The sequence below is a fragment of the Morone saxatilis genome, unplaced genomic scaffold (genome assembly GCF_004916995.1).
Source record: "Morone saxatilis isolate NCDOM2014 unplaced genomic scaffold, NCSU_SB_2.0 Contig4, whole genome shotgun sequence".
Lineage (NCBI taxonomy): Eukaryota > Metazoa > Chordata > Actinopteri > Moronidae > Morone > Morone saxatilis.
In genome coordinates, this window is record NW_023339984.1 from 12602525 (window position 1) to 12614575 (window position 12051).

The following is a 12051-nucleotide window of genomic DNA, read 5'->3' on the forward strand; positions in this document are numbered from 1 at the left end:
GAAGGTGCTGTGTTAAAACACTACAGACTAAAAGGGATAAGAGGAATCACTGAGGTGCTTTGGAAAGTTGGATTGAGGATGTGAAGTGACGATGTTGGAAACATTTCTTTGGAAACAATAAAGTGCCCTTGAGCAACTATTTCAGAGAACCTGAGGGAAATATCTGTCTCTTTAGCAGCTAAATGCTCCACCATGTTCACAGAGTCGCTGACTGTGTCTGGCTGTGGTTTGGTGATTGAACAGGTAGTGTAAGTTTCAGCCAGACAGCTAAACAATGAGCTGCATCCGGCAATAATGTTGCCACAAAGTAAACGTGTCTTAACTTTAAATAGATAAAGTCAAAAACACTGTCAATGATGCCGGTCAGATCTTAATAACCAGAAAAACGTTTCCCCGTATCAGAGTTCAGTGCGAGTTCAATATGACTATTATTAGTAGTCGGTGTGGCCAGACTTTCAGATTGTGATTGGCTCGTAGGCATATTGTCAGGACTGGTTGGAATAAGGGGATTTCTACATTGACATGCCCAGTGAGAGTCCATCAAACACACAGTTTGTTAGCCTGTTGTCTCGTCACAGCCTTCAAGCTACCATTTGTTCACAGTTCCATAGAAAGCATATCCCCAACATGCAGACATTGGCTGAGAGGGAGAAAACACACTCAATGAAACACAGAAACAAATCAGTAAACAGCAAAAGTGTTACACAAAACAGGAAGGGACAATAAATATTGTTTGTGGTTCGACTGAACCCAGTGAATTCGTCGTGATCCAGGAACAATACAGGAAATAACTGGATAAACATTGAACTATGGGACCATGATTAAGCTACAAAAGTCTTTCTCTAGAAGTCGTCCTACCCTAACTTTGAGAGCAGGCTGAGATGGAACTATAAGAATAAATCACAATGTGTTTGATGTGGCTTTGAAGTCTTCTACCGTGTGTGAAACTGAAACCTTAAAATCTTTGTGATATCAACCCCAAACTGCGTTGCGACTAGGATCTCAACACCCAGAGGTCCACTGACACAACAGTGGGTCTTACTGATAAACGGGGTCATGTGAGAGGTTCGCTCACTGCAAGTGTGTGTGTGTGTGTGAGACTGTCGCGTGTTCAGGTCACATGTGACCTCTGTGAATGTGTGTGCTCACATAGTCCTGCTGTGTGTTTGCATTGCACCTTTTATCCATTCGTTTACGTGTGTTGTCTGGCTGTTGTGTAATCAACAAATGGTTATGAAACTTATTATTATTAAATTAAGCCACAGACCTTCACAATCTTATGCTGCTGTTACAGAGGTTTTCTTTCAAGTCGTTTGCTGCCAATCCCCATTTATCAGATTAGATTACTGGATTTCTACGAAAGAATTGTGAAGAGGATGATAGAAAGTCCGCTCTGTGTGTGTAAATAACTTTTGATTTAGTGTTGGGTAAACTTGCTTATGATGAAGTAAGAGTGATTTAAATGTGATTTAACTAACAAATTAAGAGCTCAGAGGATAATACTAAAAGTAAATCTCATTTTTGATACAAAATTGTGAATTTTGTGAAATTGTGAAAATCACGTTCCAGCTCGTCAGTGTGGTTACTTTCTGTTTTATATCGTTGTAAATTGAACATGTCTCATGTTTTTTGACCAGACACTTAATTGAGAAAATACAAACAATGCAACGTTAGGTTCAGCACTATTTTAAATATGTTATTCAGTGAAAAGTTACTTTAAAATTCAGGAAGAATTACAGAAAACAGGAGAAAAAAACACCCAAAAAATAAGGATTGGCTGCATAACAAATAGGGCCTCACACAGCTTCCGTATATATGTACCGTACATTAATGTTAACCTTATATTGTGATGGTTTATGATACTGTCAAACATCCAAACAATCACCTTAACTTGAGAAAAATGGAAGAAGAGATCTGGAAAAAGGAAAAGAATTCATGAATTCATTCTCAGGATGACAACATCAGGGTCTTCCTCACAAAATCATCAGCGAGACTGAATAACTAAAGAGTGAACGTTCTGCAAACTTTCCTAACTTCCTGAACTTGTTTCTGATCTTACTGTGAGACAATTTTTTATGCATTTTTTATTCTTATCATGGCGTCAAGACGGTACCAATATTTCATTTTCTCCCCAATGACACCAACTTAAAAAATATTATCCACCATTCGGCTGTAGTGGAACTCGGTCAGGCTCTTATACATTTTTCATGTATGCGATTCCTCTCAGTGGGGGCTCTCTCCGTGCAGCGATCTCCCGTGACCCCACCGTGCCCTCCAATCAACATCCCACCCAGCCCCAACTTTTCCACACGCTATACATTAAAGCTACGCTGCCAGTCCATCAATTAAACATGGCAGACAAGGACAGGCAGAGTTCACCAATCTGTTGCGGGTGGCGTGCTGGCTCGTGTGGCAAACCTCTGAAGGTTGCTGCCGTGAGAGAGGACGATGGTGCAGATGTTAATCGTAATTATGAGTTTTTTTTGTCATTTTTTACATTTTGATTTTTTGTCTTTTTTCTGCTGCCAACAGCTCGATTTGTGCTGCATTTGAATGATAAGCTCTCCAGTTTCTGAGGCTATCTTTAGACCTTATGCACACAAACAGGAGTATCTTTCTATTTCTCTGTGTCTCTATCATGACTGAGCTAATATTCCCACTCTGCTGGATATCACTGCCCATCCCCATATGTGCATTTCTAGCCTGTTAGAGCCATGAAGTGTGAGAGGAGGTAAAGTGCATGGGACCAACCATGATCAAATGTGCAGAGAAAAACAACAGAGTTGATCCGATGGCTTGTACCAGGGGATTACAGCATCTCTGCTTGTTCTGCACGAATTTATGCGTGTGTGGCTGGTTCCCCGCTAAGGTGTTGCGTGCGCTCACCGCTCGCAACCGTGAGGGCACAGAAACATGCTACAGTATAGATGCATCAAGCAGAGGTCATAAAGAAGTCAGCCACACACAACTTTTGGGCATGTAAGTTACAGCAAGTTCAAACATGATGTGATTTGCACACGTTATGATGTTAAAAAGAAGAAAACAGTGTGGGTAGCTCATGAGCTATGAAACACTTTTAGTAAAGGAAGCTTTGTGGTTCCTTTTTATAAACAGACAATCACTCAAAAACGGGCATAAAATCAGAAGGAGTTGTTTTTATGAGGCAAAAACTGATCACGTGACTCTTTCTTCCTGGTTGTGTTGTTGCAGGTCAAAGTTTGGTTCCAAAACCGCCGCACCAAACAGAAGAAGGACACCACCAAGGATTCAGACAAACGCTCCTCCTCCACGAACGAGTCATTGGCCACCTGCAACATCCTGCGCCTCCTGGAGCAGGGCCGCCTCCTATCGGGCCCTGCCCCGCCACCTAACTCCCTCCTGGGGCCTCCGCATCCGGGACACAACGGCTCCCTGCTGAGCAGCCCTGGCGGAGGCTCCTCCACTTCTCCGAGCATCAGCAGCAGCACCCCTCCCAGCTCCCTACCAGGGGGGACTTTTGGGCTGTCGCTGCCCTCGCTGGGCGGCACCCCACCCTCACCGCGGCTGGGCGTCCCACCTCCGCACTCCCTCTGCTTCTCCATGCCGCTGCTGGGGGGCGCTCATCACGAACTCACATCCGCCTACGGCTGCGGGTCTTCAGCTTTTGAGCCGTACATGCGGCTGGACAGGAAAGAGGCAGATCTGGGAGGGAAGAAGACAGTTTCTTAAGTAATGTGTCCCACTTTTAGGACACCAGGGGGACAAGGACTTTTCATCCCAGTCGCTCAACCGTCCGCCTGTTTAACACTTGAGCGTACAGGGCAAAGAAAGCACCCTGGATCATAAGAAATGTGAAAAAGAAGAGAAAAGGTTGCTTTCCTTGCGACGCCATTTTGTGCCACAGCACTGTTGGGCACCCTGACACAAAATGGTGAAAAGGACGTGATGTGAAGGAGACTCTCCCACATAAAAAAAGAAAAAAAAAACTTGTGAATTTTTGCAAAAATGCCGTGTGTGTATGTTGTGTGAACCCTGACAGACAGATGTTTTTATCACCACTCTCTTCGCAGTGGTTTCAAGTGACTCTTCACTTTTTTGTCCAGTGAGTTTGTGTGTGTGGTTTTCTCTCTATACAGGCCTTCATTTACTGTTCAGGAAAAAACAACAACAAAAAAAACAAAAAACGTGACATGGATAGTTCAGACTGAATCAGTGTCTGAAGGGAGAAAGAGTGGTATTTCAAAGAGAGCAGTTTGTACACATTTCGGTACATATTCCCGTACAAGTGGCCATGTTTGATTTTAGTTAATGTGCTATCACAATATGGAAGAAACACCGAAAAAAAAAAAAAAGAATCGTAGCATTTTAATATCAGTCTGTTTGGTGTCCAGCAGTAGTTTTTGTAAATTCTTTATTTGGTTGTGTTTGTGTATGAAATAATATGTGGTAGGATCTGGACAAATGGTGCAAAAATCACATATCTAGATCTGATAGTTTAATATAAAAGAACATGAGAAGAGAGGAGAACACATGTGTGAGAAAGCTGGTTTAGACTCTGCCCAAGCATTTGAGGATTAAGCTTTGGACGTGCCACACTTGTGTCCTCCAATCACTGAAGCAAGTCAAGGTCAAGCAGAGAAAATGACCTTTGAACTCAGATTAACTTTACAATCTTTACTTCACAGATGTCACACATTCCCTTTTGAGTAAATTTCTAAGAGACAGTTGAAGAAGAGTTAAACATCTAGCTGAGTTTTGGGAATTCTTCTAATTTAGGGTTTTAGATTTGGGGCTAGACCTGCAACGGTTAAACTTAAATCCCAAACATTGCCTGGTTCCAGCTTCTAAAACGTGACGATTTACTGTATTTCTTTGTCATATATTACAGTTGAATAGACGTCACTATGGCCTCAAAATTGTGATGAATCCAGAAAATAATTGGCAGTTTAATCAGTTAGTTGCAGCCCTAGTTGGGACGAATATGTAATGTCACAATGAGCCACGACACTGCTGCTGTTTTACCCCAATGCTTTTATTTTTCTTTTTATTTTAAGTTGGCCATTTTTATGGTTTGCATCATAAGCATCAGAGGTACTCTGATGCTTATGTTGAAATCAGGCCATATCCATAACCACAAGAAATCTCAATGTACTTTTAAACAGAAAACATTTACTGTTTGCACACGCTTAGGATGCAATAAGCTGCAAAATCACCTGAAAATTAAGTTTTTTAATGATATTTTTCTTTGGTATCTGTGTTTGCTCCATGTTTGCCCTTTGAATTAACTTTTGGCTCGCCCTCCTGTTAGACTTTACCTCAGCCTGTCTTTAATGAAAAGATGTCCTCTGCTTGCCCCTCATTTAAAAGCACTTTATGTTTGTAGGTTTTTACACTTCCCTCTGTATCTCCCTTTTTTTTGCTCTCAAACAGACCAAAAAACCTCCTAGCTTTAGTAAGAGTCGGTTTATTCTTAGAAAGGTATTTTTCAGAATCAAAGACAGTTATTTTTTTTCAGCCTCATTTTTAATTGATTGATCTGAAAATATTCCACTTTGAGACACACATTTCTCTGCAGCTCTGGATAAAAAATAAAAACATACGTGAAATTCGTGCAGGAAAGGGCTGAAGGAGGGAAGAAAAAGCATCAGCTGTAGTATTTTTCTCTGCCCCCATATGATGCCATTTGTCCAGGTGTCCTTGTTGTCCAAAGAAAATGAAAACCTGCGAGAACCTGCAATTCGCAACAGATTGCCCTCAATTTGTGCATGTCAGATGAGATATAGCCCCTTTTCATAACTTCTGTCTTTCGTCTGTGTGCTGCCTCTCATTTTCCATCTCTTATTTCCCCATGTATCTATTCATTTCTAGGTTTTCATCTCATTGTGGAGGTTTAATATGTTTTCCCTGTCCCTTTCTCTCATGCCCGCTGAAGGTGACTCGACATCTATTAAGAAAAATCCCATGACATCAATTTAAAAAGCTGCTCACAAGTAAAGGCCAGGCTACGTCTGAAACAGCCGAGCATGTTTCCAGCTGTAGATATGTTTCTCGTGGAGAGCACGGAGAGGTTCTGACCTCAGCCTATGAAAACTTCCCCGTCTGTCGGCTCACCGGGCCTTTTTGCACCCGTGTAGCGCCGGCTGGTAGCAGGTGATTTGTTGTTGTTGTGTTTAGACCCCAGCAGCGCTGCAAAAACCCCTGTTAGCCACTCACGGCTCTTTGCAGCAGTGCACCTGTGCTGTTGTTGGAACACTGTATTATTTTCTATAAGCACCATCCATAATTCACATGCAGTGGCATCAAATATTGAGCAGAGAGATGGAGCTGAGAGGTCAGGAGGCTTGATTCTCGTGTAAGGCCGTGTACCCTTTTCACAAACCCACTTTTTTTTTTCTTGGCTCACAACAGGGTCGTGTTGCTTGTTGCTAAGTTGCTTACCTTCTGTTTTGTAAGCAAAACACAGTCTGTGTGTGGCTTTTTTAGCTGAAATATTAAACTTGTCCGTCAATGTGACACGACGGGATATCAGACGATTAAACTAAACAATTTTGTGGTTAGGTGGTTACAAAAGAAATCTTCTCACACACCATATTTCATTCAGAATCAGCACTGGCTCCATATTCTGTCACTGTACGGTGGTGTATCGTAATGTAAATCCGCAGTTACTGTATTGTATGCTCAGTCATGACGAGCCTAGAGCAGCTACCAGAGGCACGGTTTCGCTTGAGGGAGACAGTCAAAGAAGTGAGATGCCGCTTCTCTTCCAGGCAACAGAAAAACGCTTTGTAAAGCATCAGTTGAACAAAGCCTTTTGTTTTTACCTTTTGGTTCCACACTTTTTCTGCTTTCTTTACCTTATTTTTTCAGGAAGTTTCTTCTCATTCCAGCTGAGCAGAAGTGTTTGCTTTCGTTGTGTGCAATCTGTGACATCTTGCACTTGTTTAGGTTACCACCATCTCAAGAAGCATTAAGGCCCTCTGCGTGGCTCTCGCTACTGCATCATGATTTTTCTAGGTAAAGTCCTTTTGAGATTGTTTGGAAATGTTCCTTTATTTTAAAAAATGAACTGCTTGGTTTACTTTTTTCTTATGCACAGCCAAGGTCCTGCATAGGCCATAACTTTTCTTTCTTTAAGCAGTAAAAGCTACTTAATGTCAAGCTAATGGCACCAGCTACTACTTATGATGAACAAACTCTATGTACATATATATAAATTTATATATGAATATATATAAATGGGTCTTTGCACAAGTTATCTCCATGTCTGCTCCATGTGATTTTAACAGGAAAAACAAAATGCGAAGGAAGATTCAGAAAAAAAAGACTTTATATATGCTTTACAATTCTTTGTCTCATTAACATTTTGCACTTATTTAAAGAGGCTTACTTCTGTTTCTGGGCTGACAGAGCTGTTTTCACGCTCGGCCAAGATATTGTACAATATGTATATGTATTTTTATTCATATGCATATAAATATATGTCTATGTAATTTGCCTCCTGTGTTCTGTTTCTTTGATTCTTCTTCATTTTTCTGGCCTTGAGGCAGGTGGGAAGCCTCAAGGCCATAGATGCATGTGTGGACATTTATTTATTTATTTAATCAGAGAAATAATCTATTTAAACATTTTTTATAACAGCGCAAAGATGCGTTTGATATGAATTGGAAAACTGCTTTTAGAGGACTATTCATTGAAAATATGAGTTTGTTTTTATTAATCAGTCATCAGAATCTACAAACATGACTGACATCTGCATGTCTAAGCTCTTTCTATTCACACAGAGTTTTAAGCTCGCCTTTGCTTGCTCGCAGCTTTATTAAAAACCTTGGCTTCTTTGTGCTTTCCCTCAGTGTGGCAAAAAAAAACCTAAAAGCAGTGGACATTTCACCTTTTCAAGTCTTTCTGTGGAGGCATTACCTTTCAATACTTTGCACTTTTACTTCTGTTTTGGTTTGCATAGTGGTACACAAAGACTGAATTAATGTGCCCTTGGGACATTAATTGGATGAAAATATGAGCATATACTTCTGACAAATGTGGAATGGCTCACGCTATTCTGCTCTTGGTCTGCAAGAAATAAATCTGATATTTCACAACAAAATAAGTATTTTATTAGAATGAAAAATGTGTCAAAGAACATTTTCTCTTATACAAAACTACTACTAAGTTTTATTGACTACATATAAAGTGTTCAGAGCAGAGTCTGTATGGCCAAGAAAAGACATTGTTCTTCTTTTTTTTTTTTACAATTAAATTTAAAAAATGAAACTTAAAATGTTTTAATTTGAACAATATTGAAATATGCCAGAAGCAAGTCATATCCAATATCGACCAAATAGTTCCAAAAAACTAAAGTCTGGTACTAATTTGGGGCCTGAAAGTCCCTTTACATTATTTATTTGTGTGTTTACATCTGAGGAACTTTTATATGTAATCTTGAAGTTTGAGCTGTAAGTTTTGCACAAGACAAGAACAACAACACAGTCATTAATTTAAAGCTGTGATTGTAATTTTTTAACCAATAATAGAAAGAAAAAGAACATAGAGAGAATGTAAAGACATCTGTAAAACTCTGATTTAAACATCAGTGGTATAAAAAAGAAAATACGATCTCTAGTGCAAAAGTATTTAGCCTTTTCTGCTTTTTACACATCAGTCACATTTACTGAACTACATTTATTTACTTTACGAGTTACTTTGCAGATTCAGATTAATAGCACAAAATATAACTGATAAATAAATTATGATGTATTATCGGTTAAGATAAGGTAAGACTTGATCCCTGCAGGGAATTCCCAAACTACCCAGCAGTTACCATCTACAACATTAAAGTGATTTATAATCAATAATTGTCATCCAATACCATGATACATATTATTAAGAAATGGTCTATTCTACATTTATACTTAAGTAGTTGATGCTAATACTTTGACACTTTTGATGCTCTATGTCAGTGTTCAAAAGGCAAACCATCATTTAAGGAAAACCTTAAATGATGATTTCTTACCAAAACTCTACCAAAGTCATATCAAATGAAGAATAATCGGCAAAGAAAGAACGAGTCATGTGTAGGTTTTACTAAGCTGTAAAGGTAACACACTACATATATCCTCCTTGTTAACCCAGACTTCAGCAAGGGGCACTTCTCCAGGCCGGGACAATTGACCTGCGGGGTGCCAATTATAGTGATTGGCACCTTTATTTGAGTGAGGAAGAGGCGAGAGGACCAGCAGAAAGGAGACCAGATGGGTGGCCTGTTTTAGAGGTGGGGAGGAGAGCTGGGAGGGCAATGGCTGGAGGAACTGCCCTGCAGCAGAGGAAGAAACTGTGGTGGTAAACAGCTTTCAGTGAGGAGCAACAGAACTCCACTAATTGGGTTTTTATTGGTGGTTTTAATTGGTAATCTCTCACCAGCGGCCAAATTAACCAATAGAATAACAGTTAAGGATTGTGCTTTAGCTCGGTGTGCGCAATCGAACAGTGAGAGAAATACTGAGCAGAAGCTGTATTTTCCTCAAAATACAAAAGCTAACTTAGTGGTGACAGTAAAAAACAAATAATATTAATAATATATATATTTTGGACTTGATGTAACTATATTTTTATTGGAAAGATGCAAGAAAAATAGAGACAATGTTCAATTGGTACATTTCCAAATTAATAATTTTCACTTCATAGAAGTCTTTTAGTCAGTGCACAGCAGGTATATATGGAGAATACACTCAATATATTTAATAATCAATCAGTTAAAAATAACTCAGAAACTCAACACAATCAACTAAACTCTAAAACTCTAAACTCTAATAACTGACTGACTGTTTAGTCTTAAATTACACATTTCTTTTCTGAAAACTTGTAAAGAAGATATTTTGTTCTGCAGAACTCACTCTGCGACAAACCTTTATACCTTTAAACAATTATACATGATCAACAACTTTGTGCCTGTTTGAAACAGATTTTTCTAGACTTAATGCTTTGAAATATTTGTTTTTTTTAACAAAATAAAATGAAATAGAACAAATTAAAATAAAATGAAATAACAATTTACTTAGGAATTCAGTTCATACAAACTGTCAGCATCACTGCTCACGCTAAGCAATTATCACTTTTCACTATTTCAGTACAATTACTCACACATCGACTACAAGGTACCAGTGTACATGTTGTTATAGATTACATTTATCTTATATTAATTGCATCAGTTTGGTAGTAAAACAGCATAAAAGTTATTTTATATGTCGATAATACCATGATTTATACCAACGCCAGTATAAGCTAATGCTTGGTATGTTAATTCCAAACAACCTGTAACATCTTTGTTAAAAAAACTATTATAATTTTGCCTGATCACACTGTCTTAAAGATGTCATCAAAAGTATTTTAAGGTTTTAAAATATATTTAATCTACGATAAGAGGTAATGTAAAACAGTTAATTTTTCAGTCCCACTATTAAGCACTATATTAACTCTTAATGGATGATTTATAACACACTTTAAATTATTTGTAATCAGATTTAAGTCTTTATTAATGTATTTGTGGATGATGGCGTATAAACAGATTAATGACAATAAATTTATTATTGGAGAAGTTATAATTGCTGACAAATACTGTACATTAATAAACACTTAAAATGCCCTTAAAGCTGCATGTAACTACATTATAGTGTGTTATAAACCATTTATTTAAACCATTAGTATTTCTGAGACACATTTCATTATGTCTTTAATATAACCACAGCTCATCATATTTGTCTTAGTGACTGCATTTATTCATTTATTTCCTTTTATTATGTGTTGACATAAAAAACTTTTAATCAGAATAAGAAAAACTGTTTTGTCTCTAAAAAGGCAATTAAATTTGTCTGCTGACAAAAACAAAACTATACAATAGTAACAAACTCCTTTATGAACAAAAAAATGCAAAACTAAGTGAAGGAATAAATAAAGGAAAGCATGAAGTGTTCTCTTTTCATGTGCACCTGATGCTTCCTACTAGTCTCATGTTTAAGGTCTTGTGTGTAAGTGAGCACCGGATCAATTCCACATCAGCACTCAAAAGCTGTTTGTTGTGCATCAGCAAATGAACTCTCAGCTCCGTGTTGGCTCTGTTTTTCTTTTAACAGGCACCGTATGTGTTTGTGTGTGATTCTGGAGGGTCCACAGACCTTTAGGAATGCATCACTGTCCTGCCACCCCCACCTTTTCTCCCCTCCCCTGCTCTCCTTCCTCCAGCCCTCCTTCCTCTCCCCCTCCTCCTATAAAGCAGCTCAGCGGCCCATCAGGGGGGCCCCTCCACTAATTAGGGTCACTAATTGGGGGTTGGCCGGGGCAGAGACCCCTCCACACCTGCACGGTCATGTGACATTCAAAGAGGTGCGCAGGGTCAAGGGTCGCGTACTCGGTGGGGGGAGAGGAGAGGGAGAGTTTGGATTAGTTTGACTGAGCAGACGAAGAGAGGGGTTAAATGAGGAAAGCAGTAGTCAACAAGAAGACAGAAAGGGTAAAATGGACTTGTTGCTGGGGTTTTATTCAGGAAGTTATTCAGCATTTGAGCAACTTCAGTGAGAATTTATGTTTTTTTTAAATTTTTGCTTCAAAGACAACCGGAAATATAGAAATATAAGGTTTTTCTTCCCACTACTGTGTCCCACCCATTTACAGATGTTTCTCAGCTATCCCCATTTGGCTGAGCAAAAATGAAAGGAAAACATCAAAATGAAAGTGTACCGTGCCCTAATTTTTAAAAAAGTGTCCAAAAAGTAGGAGTCTATACACAGAGAAATGTAAAGGAAGTGTAAGATGACAGAATAAAAGACACGTTGAGAAATTAGGGCGGGGACATGCTGCCCGGTCAGAGGTTAATTGCTAGGTGACCTTAAGGGCTGGACAGCTCAGTGGAGGCCCCAAACCCGCCTGCCTCTCTGAGCTCTCGTGGACTAAGTGATGTCTGCTTGTTTTGACACGATTCACACAAGAGTCGGAGCTTAAGCTCGCCGAAAAGATTCACAGCTGCATTCCTGAGAACCAAAACAACCCCGAAAAATCTTCCAGAGCGAGAGAGAGAGAGAAAGA

The 12051-nt window shown here is 39.1% G+C and overlaps 1 protein-coding gene across 1 annotated transcript in view; it reads left to right on the forward strand.

The window, feature by feature from the left end:
- vax2 (ventral anterior homeobox 2) overlaps positions 1-4715 on the forward strand; it is a 24110-nt gene extending 19395 nt beyond the window's left edge. The window contains exon 3 of the mRNA XM_035675521.1: positions 3211-4715. Within this exon, the coding sequence (XP_035531414.1) occupies positions 3211-3708 (498 nt within the window). The 3' untranslated portion in view covers positions 3709-4715. The remainder of the gene's footprint in view (positions 1-3210) is intronic.
- Positions 4716-12051: the final 7336 nt, after the last annotated feature.